This window comes from Colletotrichum phormii (genome assembly GCF_030913505.1).
Source record: "Colletotrichum phormii strain CBS 102054 chromosome Unknown BDP81scaffold_42, whole genome shotgun sequence".
In the NCBI taxonomy this organism is placed as follows: domain Eukaryota; kingdom Fungi; phylum Ascomycota; class Sordariomycetes; order Glomerellales; family Glomerellaceae; genus Colletotrichum; species Colletotrichum phormii.
In genome coordinates, this window is record NW_026851484.1 from 76,627 (window position 1) to 98,031 (window position 21,405).

The 21,405-nt window shown below is 52.4% G+C and overlaps 7 protein-coding genes across 7 annotated transcripts; 4 read left to right on the forward strand and 3 right to left on the reverse strand.

Annotated features, from left to right (window-relative positions):
- Window positions 1–860: 860 nt before the first annotated feature.
- Window positions 861–2,916, reverse strand: BDP81DRAFT_170012 (acyl transferase domain-containing protein; the record flags this gene model as incomplete). The annotated part of the gene is made up of 2 exons (XM_060582154.1): window positions 861–2,404; window positions 2,476–2,916. Coding segments are annotated over 2 exons (1,965 nt in total), but the record flags the coding sequence as incomplete, so codon positions are not given.
- A 4,872-nt stretch (window positions 2,917–7,788) lies between these two features.
- On the reverse strand, window positions 7,789–9,342 carry BDP81DRAFT_400773 (thiolase-like protein; the record flags this gene model as incomplete). The annotated part of the gene is made up of 6 exons (XM_060588734.1): window positions 7,789–7,920; window positions 7,984–8,043; window positions 8,112–8,274; window positions 8,365–8,673; window positions 8,760–8,871; window positions 8,946–9,342. The coding sequence occupies 6 exons, from the start codon at window positions 9,340–9,342 to the stop codon at window positions 7,789–7,791; spliced, it is 1,173 nt and encodes a 390-aa protein (XP_060437863.1).
- A 528-nt stretch (window positions 9,343–9,870) lies between these two features.
- BDP81DRAFT_466467 (uncharacterized protein) lies at window positions 9,871–11,291 on the forward strand (the record flags this gene model as incomplete). The annotated part of the gene is made up of 3 exons (XM_060594396.1): window positions 9,871–10,217; window positions 10,377–11,000; window positions 11,264–11,291. 3 exons carry the CDS (start codon window positions 9,871–9,873, stop codon window positions 11,289–11,291), a joined length of 999 nt encoding a protein of 332 aa, XP_060437864.1.
- Window positions 11,292–11,814: 523 nt separating this feature from the next.
- BDP81DRAFT_510787 (uncharacterized protein) lies at window positions 11,815–13,857 on the forward strand (the record flags this gene model as incomplete). Its single annotated transcript, XM_060595750.1, has 5 exons — window positions 11,815–11,863; window positions 11,914–12,005; window positions 12,139–12,857; window positions 12,919–13,600; window positions 13,693–13,857. 5 exons carry the CDS (start codon window positions 11,815–11,817, stop codon window positions 13,855–13,857), a joined length of 1,707 nt encoding a protein of 568 aa, XP_060437865.1.
- A 472-nt stretch (window positions 13,858–14,329) lies between these two features.
- Window positions 14,330–17,957, forward strand: BDP81DRAFT_411731 (uncharacterized protein; the record flags this gene model as incomplete). The annotated part of the gene is made up of 6 exons (XM_060589172.1): window positions 14,330–15,365; window positions 16,349–16,474; window positions 16,539–16,622; window positions 16,712–17,036; window positions 17,111–17,345; window positions 17,435–17,957. 6 exons carry the CDS (start codon window positions 14,330–14,332, stop codon window positions 17,780–17,782), a joined length of 2,154 nt encoding a protein of 717 aa, XP_060437866.1. The 3' UTR covers window positions 17,783–17,957.
- Window positions 17,958–18,465: 508 nt separating this feature from the next.
- BDP81DRAFT_387238 (putative short-chain dehydrogenase) lies at window positions 18,466–19,912 on the reverse strand (the record flags this gene model as incomplete). Its single annotated transcript, XM_060587026.1, has 4 exons — window positions 18,466–18,797; window positions 18,863–18,991; window positions 19,089–19,287; window positions 19,382–19,912. 4 exons carry the CDS (start codon window positions 19,910–19,912, stop codon window positions 18,655–18,657), a joined length of 1,002 nt encoding a protein of 333 aa, XP_060437867.1. The 3' UTR covers window positions 18,466–18,654.
- Window positions 19,913–20,088: 176 nt separating this feature from the next.
- Window positions 20,089–20,636, forward strand: BDP81DRAFT_442683 (uncharacterized protein). The gene is made up of 2 exons (XM_060591686.1): window positions 20,089–20,475; window positions 20,572–20,636. Exon 1 carries the CDS (start codon window positions 20,116–20,118, stop codon window positions 20,281–20,283), a length of 168 nt encoding a protein of 55 aa, XP_060437868.1. The 5' UTR covers window positions 20,089–20,115; the 3' UTR covers window positions 20,284–20,475; window positions 20,572–20,636.
- Window positions 20,637–21,405: the final 769 nt, after the last annotated feature.

Here is a 21,405-nt window from a genome sequence, read left to right on the forward strand (position 1 = left end):
ATTATATCACACACTCGAATTGAGGTGTCATATTCTAAGAATTCAAGGTAGAATCTCTTCGTCATCCTTGACTATCTTTGTTGGTTGTACAGGGGCAGTATGGGCGTGGTCCGTTTGGGCCATTGCTGGTGACGAAGAAAACCAGTGTTTGTGGTCTACTATTCGGCGTAACGAAGGGAAAATGAGGGTCTAGCCAGATGGGCCAGATCCGTGGATTTATATACGTATAGGGGATGTTGGTCCAAGCTCTATTGCAGAATCCATCCTTTGCTCCACATGCGGTCCGACAGTCTTTGAGCTTCTGTAGCCCCAGCTTTGCCCAATTACTTTCGTTCTAGCCAGACAGGAGTCTTCTTCAAGTGATCGCAGTATCGCGGCATAAATAACGAAACATCTGGTTTCCGTCGTAGTTACTTAAAGCTGCACCCTTGCGGATGTAAATAGATCGACGCAGAGATCTTACTCCGTAGCGTTATGCTTACACCGACAGGCCCTTATGCCGATGTCAACCGCCAAAAGCTTGTCTTAGGAAATCATTTGGGAATCAAGGTAGCGTGAGTTCCAATTTTCTTGAGGCTGCGTACCAATAGAGTGGAACAGGAATTTTGGATGCGGTGCAATCACTGGGGAGCTATCTTTTCCGCGGGAAAGTTCGCCGAATACCGTGTAAGTCGTGCGGGAAACTTGTGCGGAAACCCTTTCGCCAGCACTTCGTCTTGTACCTTAGCTTCATCCGGAAAACTTGCATGGCTCACGAGTCAAACTACGGGGTTTTGGAATTTGATACTGAAAGGTAGTGTAAGAATGCCGGAAGATGGGGTCTATCATTTCGGTTTGTAACGGCAAGAGTGATGGCGATGAATAGGAGCACTACCTTGCGTCAAAGAATGATGTCGGGCAAATTCTTTTCAAGACGTTGTACGTCAGTCATAAGATCGTAATGGTCAACGCCGCTATCGCCGCTGTCGCCGTCTGGGAGCGCAGGCGCCTTCATAATGTCGACGCGATGAAGCTGGACGGCGCTTATGGGCAAGCCGGCGCTCTCGCGAACCTGCCACAAGGCCTCGGTGGCCATCGAAAGGTATCCCGCCGCCGGGAAGATGGCTGTGCCGCCTAGGCTGTGGTCCTTGAGCCAAGGTATGTCTCGGTGCCGGAGAACGTTGCGCCACACTTTGGCCCTCTCTGAGAGTCCGGGTACCCTGCGGCCCAGGAGGTCGTGCCGAGCGTGGCTTGGGGCGCGTTGTTCGATGATGGCTCGGGGTTCTGCCCAGTACCTCTTCGCGTAGTTCCATTGGTACGGGGGCAGGCCGACAAGCAGGTACTGCGTTTTGGGCTTCCTCATCGACCCTTTCGTGACGGCGGAGCCGTGGGTATTGCGATAGCTTTCGGCATTGACGTCTTGCAGGCTGACGGGGTAGCCAGCGAGGAAGAGTGCTCCGGCCAACGAGAGGAGCTGCTCCGTATCGTTCTTGTTTCGGATGAGGGACGGCACGTACTTCAACCGCTCCGCTTGGTTGGCCAAGCAGATCTGCTTAAAGGGACCCGATAGAGCGGCGTGCGGCCCAATTTCAAGCATCAACGTTACCGGTCTGAACCTCTCGTCTTCGCACACGACCTGGACGGCGTCATTGAAGCGGACTCTCTGGCGGAGATTGGCGCTCCAGTATCCCTGCGGCAAAGTCTCAGAGGTGATGAGGCTGCCCGAGACAGAAGATACCATGTCCGACCTTGGCCGGCGCCATTGCGAGTCGGCCGTCGTGAGGGTACGGAGTTCCGTGGCGAGGATGTCATCGTATACGGCGCCGACAGGGCCCATGTGCGGGGAGTGGTACGCCCTCCCCGTCTTCACCTCGCGAACAAAGATGCCGCGGGTCGTCAGATCTGCGCCAAGACGGGAGATCTCCTCGACCTGGCCGCTGAGCGTGACGCTGCTGGGGGAGTTCTCGCAGGCTATACAGACCCTGCCTGCGTCGTCGGGGAGAAACTCGGCGACTTGACCTGCTCCCAGGCCGACGGCCAGCATGGATCCTGGGGAAGAGGCTTCGCTCACCGCACGACCGCGGCAAAAGGCGGCGATGATGGCTTCGGGCGCACTGATTAGACCAGCCGCGTAGGCGGCGCCTATCTCGCCAGAGGAGTGTCCTACTGACACGGTGGGAGCGACTCCCCAGCGGGCAAGGAGGTCGATGATGGCGATCTGAACGGCGGTGCACAGCGGTTGGGCGACGTCGGGATCGTTGATACACGAGGCTGCATCCGCGTCCTCTCCGCCCGTGAGCATTTCGGCGATGCGGAACGTCGGCGGCGGATCGAGTCTCTGGAGAACGAGATCAAGCCTGTCAATGATGTCCATGATGAAGGGATAGTCCACTAAGGCATGTTTGAACATGCCTGTCCATTGAGCCTACATGCCCAGACTCGTCAGTCACATCCGTTGGGGGCGGGCACCAAGAAACTTGGCCGACTATTACTTACCCCTTGGCCGGTGAACAAGAACCCTACATTCGTGGCCGGTCGCTTGGGAACTGTCCCCTGCTGCAGAGCATCCCGGGCGAATGCTTCGCTAACCTGATTCTCTCTCGCAATGGTGAACGCCCTGTTGGAGAACATGGTGCGATGCAGATTCAGGGTGTGGGCAAGGTCAGCGACATAGTAGTCGGAGGCCACGGCCGATACCGCCTCGACATTCTTCCACAGAGTTGCGTTGTCGTGCGCGGATAGACACAGCAACAGAGGGACGGCGCAGCGATGGTCGTACGTCGCCACCCTCTTGGGTTGTCCATGCTGATACCAGGGGTACAACGCGTCGACAGACTCTATGATGATGTGGCCATTCGTTCCGCCATATCCAAAAGGACACGCTTGCTCTTCTAACGAGGCTGTTACGGCAGCCTGCAGGGACAACTCCGCCAAAACCCAAGGTTTGGAGTAAAAATAGCCAAGGGAGCCACAATTCGTTGATACAACCACGCCACCATACAGATACCTTTTTCATTAGCAGCATTGAGCACAACATGTAATTATTAGGGTCGGCTAAGCGAAAGTCCGCACACAACTGCAGAATGTCGCACGGAAACGTACGGAGGTAAGTAATTATACCTCCACCTGTTTCTTCACCTTTTTCCTCATCTTTTTCCTCACCTTTTTCCATCTCCATTTCGCAACATTCAGAAATGGCATATCAGTGTCCCAAGAGCAACAAAACTAATCATCTTATTGCCAAGACAGTCCTACAATGGACAACTTGTGCATTCTGTTCCCAAAACCTTTCTACTATTGAAGATTTAGTCATTGACCTTACTGCGGATGACGACTCTAACACCCAACCCTCCACATTGCTTTCAGCCGTTAAGCAAGAGTCACTTTACGTACCAACGGCTATGAACTTCCTCCAAGCCGCCCAGGAAGGCTCAAAACAGCGCGAGTCGAGTATCCAGAAAACAAAGAAGCCAACGAAAACCTCCCCAACTGTCCTGATCGGTATCCATCCGTGGGTTGCGACATACTATGAGACGGATGTTGACGGGATTCCTGTTACAACATACGTCCGCGTAGTATCGCCAAAGAAATTCTCTGGGAGCTGCTCGTTCTTCTTGACCACGTCGTACACATCACACTCCGACATGATGCGTTCAGTACTGTCAAAGTTTACAACAGAACGCCACTTTCTCAGTCGCAACTGGAAGGCTATGCCTGTTAACCCGAAGAATCTCACCGATATCCACGAATACCGAAGCGCTGCGTACGATGCCAACACCCTCAGCTTATTCTTTCACGAAGCCTCACTTCTTCCTGAAAGGGATATATATATGCTATCTCTTGTGTCTCTCTCACGTATTGAGGCGCCAGAGACCAGCCCAGAGGTTTCAAAGAAGCAACGTGCTATAAAGAAGTCAACAACAACAATTGCAGATCAGTTCCTCCAGGAGCAGGCTAGTAACCTTATATCTACACGCTCGCAGACAGGAGTTGAGCAAAAGCTTACCCCTAAGGCAAAGGAAGCAGCAGAGAGTACTAAAAAGCAAGGAGCTTCCCATAAGCGAGGGTATTCACAAGTTATTAATAGGGAGTATGAAGTCAAGAAGGAGAGTGTAGTAAAGGAGGAGATTTATGTAGCTACAAAGAAGGGGAAGGGTATAACTGAGGACCTGAGTACAGGTGAAGATGATAAGAAGTGATATATGGACTGCTATTCCATTCTTTACCTTCTAAACTACCTGTCTCCATATGTAAAAGTTCATCAACATTAATGCCATTTGCTTGTAGTCGTTGCTTAACCCAATTAACCCCACCTGTCTGCCTCTCAAGCAGTGAGATTTCTGGCTGAATACCTGACCTCTGATGCTGATTCAAGCGGTGCCGTAAGTAGTTATAGGCTTCAACCTGGGGATATTGATCTCCTTCAAACTGAGTAACTGGTGTGAAAGTATTTACACCGTCAAGGAGCTGCTTGCAAAGCTGGGACGTCTCTTGCGGTAAATAACTATGCAGAGCTGCCTCGTCATACTCCAATACGTCAAGTATAGTCTGGACCTTTAAAGAATCAACTGCACAAGCAAAATCCTGTGCAGTCTCCTTATCAAAGTTATGGTATAATTGCCAAGGTTGCCCAGGAACAACATTTGGCCGGCTCTTCTGTATGCGAATTCTGTGGTTATTCCACACTTCAACAAAGCTCTTGAAGTCCTCGCGGATTAAGGGCATAAATATGAATAATATTGCAACCCTATCAGCGAGAGAATTGGGACTAAACAACCCAAGCTGTTGTAGTCGGCCAAAGTATTCCTATTAAGTTAGTATAGATCCGTAAAAGTAGATAAAAAGAAGTAAGTACATACACGCCATTGTGCTGATGATGCCTGGCACAACTGTCCCCACCAGCTTTCAATCTTGACGTTATGGATGCTCTTGCCAAAGATCCAACAGTCATGAAACTGAATAGGTATGTTTTGGTCTGGTGCTTCGGGTTTCTTCTTGGTACGGTCTTGTGAAAGAAAGTAATGACCTCCAGCAGCCAGTACAGTCTCAACGCCGCGGTCTGACCGTACCTTTAAGGGCATAATATCCCGTTTCGACACTACATAGAGGTATTGGGCTAGTATAGCTCGCGCAGTATGCGCTTCAACCCCTACATAAAACCACACAATATACCGAGAATAGGCATCAATGCCTGCATATATCTCGAAGCCCCATGGGAGGAGCTTATCGTACGCATCAATTGACCAAATGTAATTAGGCCCAGGTGTTGTGTAGCCTTTTCGACGGTATCGTAGCTCGCGGAGACGGTTCTGTACTTCGTTGGGGAAAACTTCGCGGTAGGCTTCATATACAGCATCGCGGCTGATTACGTGGCCTTGTTGTCGCATGTAGGTATAGAGGAACTCGCGACCAAAGTTGCGGACTGTGCGGGCGCTGTCCTCGGCTGTACGGAAGTGCTCAACTGCTTTCCCATGGGCTACAGCAAGCTGCTCTTGTGATTGTCGTCGCCATAGTTTGTGGCATCTTCTGATATCAATCAGGCCACTTCGTGAGATTTGGTACCCCTCGTTCTGTAAGGCGCTGAGTATGTTACTATCGGTAAGTCGTTGGTTGAAAAATAACTCGAAGATGCGGCGGAGTAGGGAATCTGAAAAGGTGGTTCGGATCTCTCGGCGAAGTTCCCATCTTTGAAGTTGGCGCTCTAAGGTTCGAAGGGATACTTCAATAGATTCAGATTTATATAAGAAAGTAATAATTGCAGAATATTTCCAACCAGCTTCAAACTTTTCTGTGATTAGCTGGCGAAAAGGCTCAAGATTAATTGATGGACGAGGCATTGTTCTACAGACAATTACAGAACGGTACAAAAGTATGCAAAAAGATAAGATTGGGGTATCTGAAACCTGAAAAAACTCAAAAGTAGTGTGGGTCTATAAACCACTATATGTAGTTATAAGATGGTGCCCATGCTTGAAACCACCTGTTCTAAAACGCCTAGTTGCATAGTTCCGTTGGGTACTTGAACTTCCGATCGCTTCCGTGCGGTCGCTAAACTCCTTAATTGAGAAGAAAATCAACCTTATAGAGACGTACAATTATGGAATCAGACGAGCTTACTCGTAGTCAGAATCCACCTCAACGATCTCGACACTCTTAGCGGGATCTGTATGAGTTTGTAAGTATATATGCAGAAGGTGCAGAAGGTGCACAGGAGTATATGGGGGCGTACCATAAGAGACATCGTCGAGCTTCTCCGCGACATTCAGCAAGGCATTGCCCAGAAGCTTGAGCTGGTTGGGTCGAATGCCACGAATCATTACGAGAAAGTCGGCTTCTGCACGAGACATCTTGACTTTGCGAGGAGTCGTAAGGCTTGGGGTGCTGGTGCGCTTACCCTCCTTATCTTGTATAGTTAGCTACACATTCGAGAAGTGTACTTATAGTTGCGTAAACTTACAGAAGGTGCACTTGCTCGCACCACTGTTGTAGTGGCAGTTGCTGCAAGCACCGCCCTGTACAAGCTGGATACACTTCGTAAAGGGACCGTTACCCTTCATACAGCCAGCGCAGACAGCCGCACCCTCCTTCACGTCTCCGTACACATGAATGAGGATAGCCTCAGCGTTCTGCGAACGCTTGGGATCAAGCTTGCGGAAGCGCATGACCCCGTCGCTGATCTGGGAGCGAAGCTCGACCATGTTGTTGGCCTAGATATTATGTAAGAAAGTGTGTAGCTCCTGGAACGGGTTATATGGATCACGTACCTTGGACTGGCTCTTGGTTAGGTGCGTGAGGGTAGCTGAACCAGCGTTCTTAACTGCAACTAGTCGTATATATGAGTACAGTTCTGTAATACGTGAATGTTATTACATACTGGCAAGAGCGAACGCAGTGACCTGCTTTGGCTCAGCAGGGTACGCTGGAAGCGTAGTAGGAAGTTTCTTGCCCTTAGGCAATTGTACATTACCGATCTCTTCGGGGATGAGGCTCATGGTGACGTGCAGGGCTGTGTGCGGGTGTACGAGAGCGTGCGTATGTGTAGAAAAAAGTGAATGTTTTTGTGAAGAAATTGTCGCTTATGTTTACGTACTGCTGGATACGTATGGATGTGTCCTGAAATTCACAGAAGTCAGCTGAGGTCTGGAAAAAAAAAAAGATGCAGTAGCTTAGCAGGCGCAGCAGCGCAACTGCCTATGCAACCGCCCGCGTGGAAAAGAGCAGCATCTGAATCGCCTTAGCCTGGGGATTAGATGTAATGTATTAGATTTAGGGCATATAGAATGGATTATATTATCTATTGGGCAAAAGTTGGGGTTACTTACAAAAAGTTGAGTAGGCGTAGGGAAAAGAAGGCTATTGCAATGCCCAGCAGAAGCCTTCGTTAGATGCAGCGGAACTAGTCAGGCGGTGTGCAACGTCACATCACGTGAAGGAGGAATTGGGCCAATTATATCGCAGGGATCTGGCCGGCTAGATAACCGGGGGCACCTGCCCCATTTGCAGCGAATCAAAATAGTAGGTCTAAGTAATATTTATGATGTAGTATGTATTAATACGGGAGTTACCTTTGCGGCAGGAGGGGTATGTGCAGCACCTTCTGGGTTTTGGCGGAGTTGTCCCTGCAGGCTGCCGTAGCTGTCCTCGGGCCAGGGGAGTGTGTTGGCATTGACTCGTACATTCCAGTCTTCTTCCTTGACTTTGCGGGGGAAAAAAGAAAAAAGGTCCCACATTAGCTTTTTTCTTTCTTTCTTTTGCCAAGGTCTCTTCTCTCCCTTCTCCTCGGGCACGGAGTCCTATCTACGGGGCACATTACTCACTGTCAGGGTTGAGACGTTGCAAAAGGGCAACGCCGGGAATCAAGGCCGCCTCCGTCATCAGCGCCGCCTTCATCACAGCAAAAATACCACTGGCAGCTTCGCTATGGCCGATATTCGGCTTGAGCTACTCTATCGTCAGTATATGACCCATCTATGCTCTTTGTCAGGCTCGCATAAGTTTGCTTACCGCGCCGATGAGCAGCGGCTTCGACCTCGGTCTAGTGTCATTCATCGCTCGGGAGACAGCCTTGGCACAAAACAATCAGTCAAGACGACAAAAAGTCACGAAAGGAGCGACTTGTTCCAGATGCACACCTCGACCTCTATGGGATCCCCCACGGGGGTTCCCGTGCCGTGTAACTCTGCATAGACAGTGAGCCTGGGATCGAGCTTGGCCTTACTGTAGGCCATGCGGATGACTCGTTCTTGTCCGTCGATGCTCGGGTGGGTGATTCCCATGCCATCGACTCTTCCGTTGCTATCTGGTTGTCAGATTACTTCTTCACCGACCACTCCTGAGTTCGTCCGAGGATGGATAGACTCCGGTAAAACTTGTGAGTACACCTACGTGTTCACAGCCGAGGAGCGGATGACCCCTCTGATCGGGTCGCCGTCCCTGATAGCGTCTGAAAGGCGCTTCAAGAACAGCGCCCCAGCGCCTTCGGCCCTGCCGTAGCCATCGGCAGAAGCATCGAATGTATGGCACGTCGACGTCGGGGACAGGATACCCAGCTTGGCCGTGTTCATGTGTTGGTCGACCGTCATGATCAGGTTGACGCCCGCCGTGATTGCAGCGTCACAGTCCCGCATGCGAAGGGCATGGCAGCCATTGTGAATCGCGTACACGGAAGAGGAGCAGGCTGTGTTGATTGTGAAACTGTTCGCAACGCAGGCGTCAGGTCTATGGCTCTTCGTCCACATCTACCGTCTGACAGAGAGGGAGAAGGGTAGCAAGTCTCGAACCTGGGTCCTCTCAAGTTGAACATGTGTCCGATTCTGTTACTGATGATCCCGGGGTCTACGCCTGTCGCAGCATAGTTGTGACGGAAATCAGTGTCCCGCGTCGACATTTGCTCTATGTTTGGGCTTTTTGTCAGTTTGACGTAGCGCAAAGAATATTCTGGTTTTGGTCGAGGCTAGTACACGTACGATAGTCGGCCGTGAACGAGCCCACGAACACGGCCGTATTCGACCCCGAGATGCACTCCAACGTGATACCGGCCGAGACCAGGGACTCGTAGCACACCTCGAGTATCTTGCGCTGTTGGGGGTCCAGCCACTGTGCCTCCACCGGGGTGATGTTGAAGAAGGTCGGGTCGAAGTCCTCGGGACGCCCGTCCAGGAAGTAGCCCCCGGGGACGTTGAAGGAACCCGGCCTGTCGAGTCTCTCGTGGTAGTGGGCGTCGATGTTGAAGCGGCTCTCGGGTACCTTGGGGGTTTGCCCCGTGCGTTTGTCGACCAGCATTTGCCAGAAGGGTGATTCCGAGTCGACCTGTCCGGGTAGACGGCATCCTATGTGGTGAGGCATCAGCGGGTTGGAAACCATGGTGGCGCTGCTTTTGGAAAAGCGTGACTGTGGTCAAGACGACATACCCATTCCACAGATAGCTATGGGTTCTAGGGGTGAGTTCTCGCTGGCCTCACCCCCATAACCTACTCCAGTAGCACCAGGAGCCATTTTTTTGTGATTAGGGATGTCTGTTAGTAAGTGATTCTTAAAAGTATGTTATTTGTCTTTGATGATCTTGGGGTCGGGGGAAAGTAAAAAGCTGGAGGCGACTCTTGACTTCATTGGTGAACAACGTGGGTGTCAAGTCATATCCTTGTCGTAGATGTCTTCACAGCTCCATGCTTCTTTAACTCTCCCCAGACCTAATGTTACAACAATCTTGACGCATCCTTTGCACCGCGCTAATCTGAGTCTCGATTTCGTCACTTCAACCATATCCAGTTTCGGGCCGAGCTTGATTCATTTGGAAAGGAGGGCCCAGCCGTGAGGAATGCCTAAAGACGGATGTTGGTGTGCTCTCTGTAGCGGAACCAAGGCGGTCTTCCAACTGGACGCTCACCAAACATGTCTCCTCGCCACTACAAGCACGTCTTCCTGGGCCTCTCCGCCCTAGCTGTCATCCTTCTGTGGGGTATCAGCCTCCTGAATGGAACCGTCACTGCCTTGTTCAAGGCCGTTTGGGCGGCACAGCTTAGTCCTCTCGTGCCGCTCGCCAACGATTACACTGGACTTCCCTTGATCGACTATCCTGTTGCTCTTCTTGTCGCTTTCTTCTTCCATGGCACGAATGGTTCGGACGAGGCTTATCAACTGTTCCTCCTCGATGCTTATTCCACATTACAGTCAGCCTTTGTGTGGATCTACGTTGAGAGTTTCCGTGACGATTATCAGTCACTTTCACTCCTTAACCAGTAAGCTGATATGTTCAAACGAAATACGATGCCCCGAGTTAACCCAAGTCAATGATCCCAGGCCCATCATTTTCGGCATCCTTGGCAATGCTTCGGAGGAGCCATCTCTCTGCCGTTGTATTATTCCCTGCATGTCTCGCGGTTTTCGGACAAGGGCAGAGTTATCCAGGCACATCAGCTCGGCCAGGCCCGAGCACTACCTTTTAGCTTCCTTCTCGGCGCGATTGTTCCAGCTCTTGTCGGTATGGCTCCCGTATGGCTAGGCCCGGACGCTCGCTCCGCGAGGCAACACCAAGTCGTTCTCGCAGCGTGGCAACCCGATCTGGTCTGGGTCTCTGTTTTGCAGATGGCTGGAAGCAAGATCGTGTCGTATTGGTGGCCTCCCCGCCGTACCACCGATGCCAAGTCCGCAGTCAGGCGGTGGGTCCTCGCGGCTTACCTTCTTTCCGCCGCGGTGTCTGCCTCGGGTCACCTCTACACTCTTGTGTGCGTGATGAGCAGAGAGGAAGAGTCTACCAACCTCTGGCGGATGTACGTGCCTCTGCCCGGATTCCTTCATGGCCCGGACGGACCCGCCGCCAACGTCTTGAAGCGGGGCCCGTGGCTATTCCTACAGTACGACCTCATTATCATCAGCCTGTCTAGCCTCTTGTGGGCTTACAGCATTTTGTCAGCGCACAAAAGCACGTCCGAACCGCCTAAGATCCTGGCTCTCCTTTTTGGAGCGTTTGCGGTTGGCCCCGGAGCGACGGTTTCCTTCATCTTGTACACAAGAGAGCGGAAGTATGGAGTATATGGAAACGCAGAAGGGTCCACGAAGTGTGTCCGATAGTCTGGTTAAAGTGAACGATGGAAGAAATCATTTCAGCAGGATTTCGTAACAGTATTATTATCTTTACACGGACGAAATGATTCACGCGAAGTGGCGGCGGTGTTTTCTTTTTCTATACAACTCTTCGTAACCTGGTTTAGCTCGTGAGGACTTTTGAACACAGTTTTGAGGGCGAGAAATTAGCTATTTTCGGTATACATAATGTGCTCAGTAGCGGAAACGTGAAGAAAATCCCGCAGTAAACTTCCTTTTCAACCGTCTACAGAGTATTCTCTATTCTTCTATTGGTATGTGGGCGACTCGCTGTTCCAAGTGTAATAGAAAGCCTGTAAGAATTCGGTCATGTAGACACCTAAGAAATCCTGAGAAGGTTGGCTCTGATCTCAGGTGAGTTGATCCAAGGGGAACGACAACCCTGAGTCCGGGTAGTCCGGGCCGATACGCTATCATCAACCCCGAAGAGCACTCAAATGTTCCATGTCGAAGAATAGCAGGTTTCCTACTCGGGCCGAGAGTCGGATTTGAGAACGGGTGATTCCGATCCTAAGGAACGCCGCGTTCGAACAACATCAGATCTTTCTCCGGCACTAGAACAGCCTTGGCAAAGTACTGGATGCTCTCGAACCGGAGATTTGCAAGTCACAAAGACGTGTTGAACTTGAGTCTACGGAAAGAATTTTCGAGCGAATGTTCTCAACGGGTCCGAAAACATCTTTTCCCTCCAAGCTAGTAACTGCCTAGACATAACCGATCACGAAATAAGAAATGAAGCAAGAGAAAATTCTGAAAGTTGATGTGGCAATCATCGGGGCAGGTAAGGAAGCGCTTCCGTCCTTCGGACATCAAAGTTGACAAGGGGGACAGGATGGTACGGCCTCGCGGCAGCCAGAACGTATTTGAAGTTACAACCAACTGTGAATCTTCTCATCATTGATTCAGACAGTACCGTAGGAGGGGTTTGGAGCAAAGCGAGACTGTATCAAACCTGGTAGCTCAAGTGAAGATCGGGGTAAGTTGCTCGTCGGTTCCAGGCCAAAGTCCAACGCTTTTCAAGAGACCACCATCTCACAGTAAGGAAAAATATTCCAGCTGTTCAACTATTCCGACAAGCCTATGCGGCCACACGGTGGTAACCCCAATGATCCCCGAGTCACAGGGGAGATGATTCATGGTTATCTCCAGGAGTATGCCGAAGACCACGACCTCATTCGGCGAATCCGATTCAACACATTTGTCGAGACGGCTACCAAGTGCGACAGAGGCTGGCGGCTTGCATTGCAGTCGTTCGATGACGTGGTGGAAACACAAAAGCTGTTGGTGGCCACCGGCGTTACATCCATTCCGTTCATGCCGAATCTGTCTATCGCTTCGGCGGAGCCGATTCCGCTCATTCATTCCAAAGACTTGGGGTCCCTTTATGAAAAGGTGTCCGACCCCGGAGTCCAGAATGTCGTCGTGGTAGGCGCAGCCAAGTCGGCCTACGACGCTGTCTATCTCCTCTTAACCATGGGCAAAAAGGTAACATGGCTAATCAGGAGTCAAGGCGGGGGGCCCCTTGCAATCCTGCCATTCAAGATACTCAATCTGGTGAACTCGATTGCATTCGCTTCAACCCGGCTCATGACGCATCTTTCCCCTTCGATCCTCAACACGCAGGGTGTCGCGTACTGGTTCTTTCAACGGACGTTCATTGGACTCTGGTTTGTCTCGGTATTCTGGAGCTTTTTGGACTATATCAGCGGATTACATGCCGGATACGGAGCTGGGGATCATGTTCAGATGCTCACCCCCGAGATAGATCGTCAAAGGCGAGTAGTTTGAAGACCAAGAGAGGATGAACTTAGCTACACATGCTGACCACCGGCACAGCGTCTTCTGGGCTCACTCTGGCCTCGGGGTTGTCACGCTACCGAACTTTTGGGAAACATTACACGCAAAAAGCCTCAACATCCGTCGCGACGAGATCAAAAGTTTGGAAAGTAACGGCGTCGTTCTGAAGTCGGGTCTCTCTCATAGCGCGGATCTCGTCGTAATGTGTACGGGCTGGGCAGACCACTTTACGATGTTCAACACAGACCAGAAAGCGATGATAGGCCTGCCCGAGTACGGAGTCGATACCTACTCGTCGAAGTCGGACGCCGAGGGTCAACGCAACCCATCGGCCATCAACTGGGAGAGCTACGACATGGCTGCCGATCGAGAAGTCGATGCGAGGCTGCCATTCATCATTAACAGGCCAAAACTGAAATTTGCTTCGAGACTTGACCCTCGGACCCAGAAGAAGTGGCGATTATACAAGCGCGCGATTCCGGTGGAGATGGCGCTGAAAGGCGACCGCTCGCTCGTTATTCTCGGCCAAATACACACAATCCAGACGCCGCTCGTGTCGGAAGTCCAGTCACTCTGGGCCATTCATTATCTTCAAGGGGAGTTGCCAGTTCCCGACCTCGACACGATGGCTACTGAGGTGGCTTTGTGGAACGCCTGGACACGGAAGCGGTATTTAAATCAAGGCCAAAAGTTTCCGTACTCCTTGTACGATTTCCTTCCGGTAAGTCGCGGCTTTGCAAAGGGATCAATGACAACCTCTAATATTCTGTGCTATGTATTGTCTTTCTTCAACTGACAGCTAGTCATAAATAGTACGTTGATAGCTTGTTCAAAGACTTGGGACTGAACAGCCGTCGCAAAACCAACCCGGTGTCTGAGATGCTGGTTTCTTACCGGCCGAACGACTTTAGAGGCTTCGTTAACAAGTACATGGATCAAATTCAGCGGAAGCGGGTGAGGTCTGGGGAGCGAGGATGAAATATGGCGCCATCCTGGGCCGATCATTCAGCCAAGATCTGGAGCCAAGGGTACACTATGATACCTGAGAAATAGCAAAACAAGTTTCGATAGATGGAATCAAGAATCCGTGACCTTTAATAGTGCATTGTACACCAGACACTTATATAAACCTCTCGACAATGGCATAAAGTTCAAGGAACCTATTGTGAGAGCCTCAAAGTCAAACACCGGGAACGCCTTGCAATCAATTACGTTGCCATTATCCACGAGTCATGGATGAGTTCTCGTTTCATTATTCGCATGCTAACAGATCCATCCACCATCTACTGGGACTACCACGCCGTTGACGAAACCACTTTCTGGACTAAGGAGAAAGGCAACCACTTCTGCGACCTCTTGGGCACTTCCCTTACGACCAAGTGCACCCGGGTCGCCTTCCCCAAACCCGGGAAAGTCGCCGGGTCCCATGGCCTCGTAGATCTGGGTCACCATGGGATGCTACAAAGCGCACTGGGAGCTCGACGTATTGCATAACATCCCAGATCGGCTCTTGGACCCATGGAGAATATTGATTGGCGAAAAGGAGGCTGCTTTTGAGAGGAAGCTGCTGCAAGCTTCGTATCATCTTGTACACGATGCCGTCGCGGAGCTTGAGCGTGAAGAGCACGGCAACAACTGGGCCTGGCACCACTGGATCTTCTACCGCTGGATGAAGGCCGTGGTAGATCTCGGCAAAAGCGGAGCCATCCACCCACGAAGCCCGTCCTGGCCAAAGTCTGGACGAGGCATCAAAAATCTCCTTTATGACGAGTTGAGCGACAGCAACGCGTGCGGACGTCTGCTGGTACGGGTGGGCCGGCAGCTAACGAACATCGTCCGCGGGAGCGTGACACCGCTGGAGCTGATGATGGAGGACAATCTTCTCAACCAATATTACATGAACATCCCGAGGCTGAAAGACCGCACATACGTACACCTCAGGAAAATTGTTGAACTCTACGCCGTCAAGAACCCCGGAGCCAAAGTCCTCGAGATCGGCGGCGGTACGGGAGGCGCTACTGAGATTGTCCTGCAGTCGTTCGGCGCGAGGGGCAACGGTTCGGCTTCCCTCCTCGATCATTATACCTTTACCGACATCTCTTCCGGGTTCTTTGAGGCGGCGAGGAAAAAGCTGGCGCCGTGGACATCTATGATGACTTTGCAGACGCTGGACATTGAGCGAGACCCCTCGGAGCAGCGTTTCGCCGTCGGGACGTACGATCTCGTTGTCGCGTTTATGGTGCTCCATGCCACGAAGAACCTACGAAACACCATGGCCAACGTCCGCAAGCTTCTAAAACCAGGCGGAACCCTTCTCATGATCGAGACGACCCAAGATCGTCTCGACATACAACTCATCTTTGGCACTGTGCCTGGATGGTGGCTGAGCGAAGAACCAGAGCGCAACATGAGTCCAAATGTCTCCCTGCAGGTTTGGGATAGAGCCCTCAAGGAGACGGGCTTCAGCGGGATCGACAGCCACATAGGTGATTGCGAGCAGCATACTGTAAGGCTCTTGACGCAATCACCTTGTTGCCAAATCCTTGCGTTCGTAGAGCCGTGACTAGGGAACGCCGTGCGGCATCCAGTTGCGGCGCCATGATGATAGCTGGCATCACGGCGCCGTTTCCGATTGACAAGAAGGAAGACCGATGGCAACCCGGCCTGGGTAGAGGAGATGGGAGGCCAGCGATTGTTGGTCAGGCCAGGTCCATACGGCCTACAAGCCGTTTCTGGCTGTATTTATTATTTACTCTTTCCAATTCTGACTAAATATGGCTATTTCTGGCTCTGTTAACTCCTGCGCCGTGAGTACTTGCTGGCTACGAGCATAAGCTGCGAGGCCCCATAAGCCACGGCTCCACACCACCAATATTAAAGGTGTTAACTATAAAATTTAGCGAAACCCATTTCAACTTTTACTGTATCTTGCCGTCCAACAAGCAGTGGATGGAGGGTTGTGGCTCCATGAGGGTCGGGCGCGGGATGAAGGGTGGCTCTCCGAGAGTTCCCGCTTCCCGCACGCCTCTGCCGTCCCCCCTTATGCATGTAAGCTGACTTGCCGTGAACATGTCCACGTCAATCGCTAGCAAATGCACTCAGATGCTCGTGCTCAGCGATACCCCTGGGGGTCTCGAGAACTCAACAGCAGGAAAAGCACTGTAGAGGCCAAGCAACTGCACTACAACGTGCATGTGTACTTTGGCTGAAACCTACCTTGGTTCCCTAGGGTGGTGTTGCCACTTGTACGGAATCCGAGCTACCAAAAAACAGCGCAGCAGCAAAATGCAGACCCCCGCGCCAATAACCTGCAATTTACCCGATGCTCGAAGCTATGCGATCATTCGACGGCTGACCGTGGCGTCCGTTGAAGAAGATACTACTTAACTAAAATATCGTCCACTTAGAACGATGTATTAGACAAAACCACCTAACTGTCGTTCTGAAACCTTTCTGACTTATTACCAAGCAGTAGGGGCTTTCACAGAAGGCGAGTTAGAGGAACATGAACAATATGTCGCGCCGGATGGCATGCAAGGTAAGAACCCAACAAGCTCCATGATTCAAGCACACGCCAATAGAGGCGACGAGAAAGGTATGCCGCGAGCGCAAGGTCCGTTGCGATGGCGAGCCCGAGTGCGGGAACTGCCGTCGTTCAGGCGACCCCTGTGTCTATCTCCCGACCAACAAGTCCACAAAGGCGGATATTTCACAATCCCTCGAGGCAATACAAGACCGGCTAGGTGAGTCCCTGCCAGGTCCAAAGCCCGTGCCAAACCGCCCCTCCCCCCCCCTCTTTGGCGAAATGCTGACCATACGATTTTGCTCGTAGAGAGAGCCGAGGCCTTTATCGAAATCCAGACGCAAGCGTTGCGACGCAACATGGCCCCTTACCGGCCGTACTCCGAGCCCCACCCGGATCTCCAAGGCATCGACCACCCGGACTTTTATTTCCCGGCAACAACGCAGGTCACAGCGGGAGACCCCGGAGCCAAGCATCGCGGCACGACCTTCCCCCGTTATGAGTCCCCGGAGAATGCCGAGGGTGACCTGTTTAGTAACCTGCCGACGCCGAGAACGGGGTCACGCAGCGACGCGTATCAGTTCCAGATGTACGACCTCATGTCCGGCCAGCCGCGTGAGACCGTGCCCGCCGTGTTCTCTAGGCCCCAAAGCGAGGCGGCGGTGGCGGCGCCCGTTCCAGCCGTGGCAAGATGCCCTCTACCCCCAGCCGCGGCAATGTGAAGTCAGCAGCCACAAGCGCAGCATCCCAGCCGGACCACGCCAACGCCTCACCAAACCTTGCTCCCTCGCCTGCGCAAGCGCTTCTTTCCCCGTCGCCTCCCGGCACAGAGGCCGTGGAAGAGCGCGGGCGGGTCCTGTGCGAGTTGAAGAGCTTCTCGACCGAGGTGTTCACCACGCAGGCGCAGATCGCCGCCGTCGCCGCAGCCACCGCTAACCTGATGGTCTGGCTGCGCCAGGCGCCCTGACAGAATTCGGAATTGTACCGTTGCGCCATATACAAAAGAGAGATCCCTCTACTGCATTTAGGTAGTTGTGGGTACATATAGTTTCCGTCACGCCCCTTGTCTCGTCCGGCGGCTTCACCAACGCGAACTACGGCGGTCAAATGGTGCGCGAAACGCTGGCCACGCTGGAGACACGGGTGCGGGAGCTGCAGGAGCTGGCTGAGACGGGTCACAGCGAGGCGTGGAAGCGCCTACGAAGCGGCCTCGAGGGCATGGAACCGGCCGACGTCGAGCTCAGGGCCCACGAGGACGAGCTGCAGAGCCAGCTGGCCGCCATTTCCAACTTCTTCAAGAACGAGTACAACGTCTCGAGCCCATTGCATGAGCAAGACGGTGGGATGTACACCCGTTCCGGCTGCCCCGGCCAAGCGTAGAATAACACAGGTGCCGCAGCGACTAGATATACAACATGCTAGAGAGGTGGTTTCTCGTATAACTCGGTCTCAAATACATGGTGGGATCAAGCGTCGTGCTGGACATCATATCAACAGTTCTAGATAGTTTAAATTTTACCGGCCAGTAGACAATACTATGCAACCCAGATCTTGGAATTTCTTTTCTCATTCGATCCTTGTCAGCTATTTCATCAACTGTGGTAAATAAGGCGTAATTGCTAGCCGGCAGTTACAAGTCCGTCTTTGTACGACACCAACCGTACTAGCATTGAATCTTTCTTGACTTGTCTTTTTTTTTCTCGGAGGGAGATGACCAATTAAAACTCATGCCAAAACGAAAAGAATTTCAAGGTCAAATCATAATCTCCAGCTTTTGTTCTTTTCTCATGAGCGAAAGATTATAATTGTAAGAGCCCGGAATACAACAATCGTCTTGGCTCATTGTAATCTGGACCTTTACTGAAAGCAGAATTGTATTCAATGACCAAAACAACCGCCAGCTGCTTCTGTTACCACCTCTAGGAAACTTCAGAACCAGTCTGTGAGCAGATAGGCTTCAGAGACGGGGGTTTGCTCGTCCTTTGCACCTAATCTGGCACCGAAGTCACAAGTGGCATTTTCTGATACAGCTGTAAGAGAGGCATCCGGTTCATTTGATTGGAATGTATTTACTTCCCATAGCATTCTAGTCAAAGTCCCATTCTAGACCTCTCCAAACAACAGCCATGGCCTTGATTGCAACTGAATGTCCATCACGCTCCGTAAGACTAACATACTCTAGGTTGGGGAAGCTGGCTCATTTTCTCACTCTCTCTATGAATAATCCCCGCGGATGACCTCCCGAAACACCCCTAATAAGAAAACTCCTGGCCAACGAGCTTCTCGCTCAGCTTCCACAGCTTCTCGGCCTCGACCGAGCTGGTGGCCCAAGGCTTGACAGTGTCCGTGAACGGGTCTGCGACGCGGCCGCTCAGTATGTACTGCCCATTACGCTCTGCAAAGAAATAACATCAGTTAGCCGGCCTCGGCAGAAGTGGAAAAGGACGTGGTTAGACTCACTGGACAGCTCGGGATCGAACGCGCGGTAGGCGAGGATGTTTGCGCCGACCTCAGGCGGGTCGGGCACGATGTTCATCTTGGACCAGTCTACAAAGCCAGGCATGTTGCCCAGCAGCCGGTCAAGGGCGACTGTTCACTCACGTCAGCTTGCATTCGTTGACAGAGAGGGGAAAGAGACGACGGTCGACTCCGTGGCTCTTGCGGGCTTCTCAACAGTGTGACGTACTCATGGACACGAAATCCTCGGTGGATTCTCCAAACATCTTTAGGTGGCTGCCGAGGTTACTCATGACAAGACCCGGGTGCGCGCTGAAGGCGGCCAGGTTGTGGCTTGACCCCAGCTTCTCGGCCAACGAAATGGCGTTCAGCATGACAGCCGTCTTGGACTGACCGTAGCTCTGCCACTTATTGTAGTTCTCTCCGTCCTAGACTCGAGGTAAGACGAGGCTTGCTAAGATAAGAGACAAAGAAAGAGGAACAAAAATAAAAACAAGAATGACGGCAGGGGAGAATCCCCACCTGGAAGTTATAGTCATCAAATCTGACCGGCCCCAGGCGGTGACCGTCGCTGGTGACGTTGACGACGGGCGGGGCAGGAGACTGTAGGATCTTTCCCATGATGAGGTTAGTGAAGAGGAAGGGGCCGAGGTAGTTGGTCACGAGCTGGCTGTCGAGGCCCTCGGGCGTTGCCTTCCAGTCAACGGCCATGACGGCGGCGTTGTTCACCAGCACATCGATGCGCGGGACGTCGTCCCAGCCGTTGACTGCGGCGGAGGCGGCCTTGACGCTGTCGAGCGACGCGAGATCCAGGTCCAGGACTCGGACCTCGACACCCGGGTTCTCCGACGAGACGGTCTGCGCCGTCTGGTCGACCTTGGTCCGGTTGCGGCCGGCAAGGATAAGGAGCGCGGGCTGCGCCTTGGCGATCCCCGTCACGAAGCCGGCGCCGACGCCACCCGGCGACACGCCTGTAGTGAGGATCACCTTGCCCTTGATCTGGGTGGCGTAGAGCGTGGCAAGCTCACCAACGGTTCTCTTATCGGTGTTCATGCCTGCGACCCTTCACGCCACATACCCCCCGGGAGGTCTGCCGCAAGGGCGGCTGCGCCCTTGCCGCCATGGCGTTAAATAGAACAACAACAATTATCGGTGTTCATTGTCACGGGCGTTCTGATACAAGCGAGTAGATAGACTAAGGCTTTGGGACGGCGATTCGGTACAAATTAACGCGAATGTGGTTGGTATAAGCTGACATGGGGTGCTTCTTGTTGGGTAACACTTCTTCCACATGTGTGTGTGTGTATACTCACAGGGAACTTATATACGGCAAACCGAGACGTTTGCCCAGCGCCAAGTTGGAAACCAACCCCCCGGCCCCTAAACGTCGGTGGAACAAACAACCGCCCGATCTAAGCTGCTGATAAATCATGGACGCATTTTCCTCCGTCCCTGTGTCACCCTGCAGGCTGTCTGTGTAGGACCCATGTCGCTGTTCTATCTTCTTTCGGTCAGTAGCCCCAGCGCCATCTGCAGCCTTGCGGCACGTTCTCTCCCAGATGAGGCTGTTGTCGAAGCGAGCCTCAGTCGATCCCCCAAGGAAACTCCTCCGCGGACTGCGTGAACCAATTAGCTGCTCTAAGTCCGAGTCTTGTCATCGTTGCATTCGGCCCGAGCCGGGAGGCCGGGGCTGCGCTAATCTTGTGACTTACATTGGGCGAACCAGATGGTGCAGCCTATGGCGGGCGTAGCCGGATATTTTCTCTCCCCCACTGTCAAGTTGGGATTGTTGACGCAGGGTGGAAGCTCTCAGAGGCCAACTGCAGTTAGGGGTAGAATGATGAATTACTGAAATCTGTTCCTCCCTCGACGTGTACTCCCTGCGCTGTATATGTATCTGAGCTGCTCCTTTGTTGCTTGGACTCCTTAGTACCTCTAACTAGCCCCTATCCGGGAGGGCTCTGACAATAGCGCCCGGCACGTCCTTTTGTTACCAGACGTTAAATACATCATCATCACCATAGTTCGTGCACTTATGGTGTGCCGTAGCCGCCGTGGTCCTGCGGGGCAGGCCCTGGACTTGGTCGTGCATGTTGGGTCGTAACACTATAAGGATAGCTCTAGTAGCTATCCTAGTTATAGTTAAGGGCCCCTTAGCTGTTAAGGGGGTTATTATTAGGGCGTCGGGCTAGCTTCCCGCAAGGCTAGGCCGGAGTAGCTGGGTCTCGGTTTCGTAGCGGCGTTTAGCCCTTGAGGATAGGGGCGGCTCTGAAGAGGGTCTAGAGCCTCGATTAGGGCCGGCCGAGGAGGCCGGTAACGATCTAGAGCCCGCTGGAGGCTACGAGGCCATCGCGGGAGGGCGCCGGAGGAGAGGTGAAGGGTTTTCAGCTATTAAGGATTTTGGTAGTAGCCTACTTATTATACTAATAGTAGATGCTAAGAAAAATTAGGCGAGAGGGAAGTCCGACCGCTTCATTCACGATATGACTAAGACCGTTTTTACCCTTCGTTCAGAGCTGTTCTATAGCTCCTGGGGCCGGCGAGGA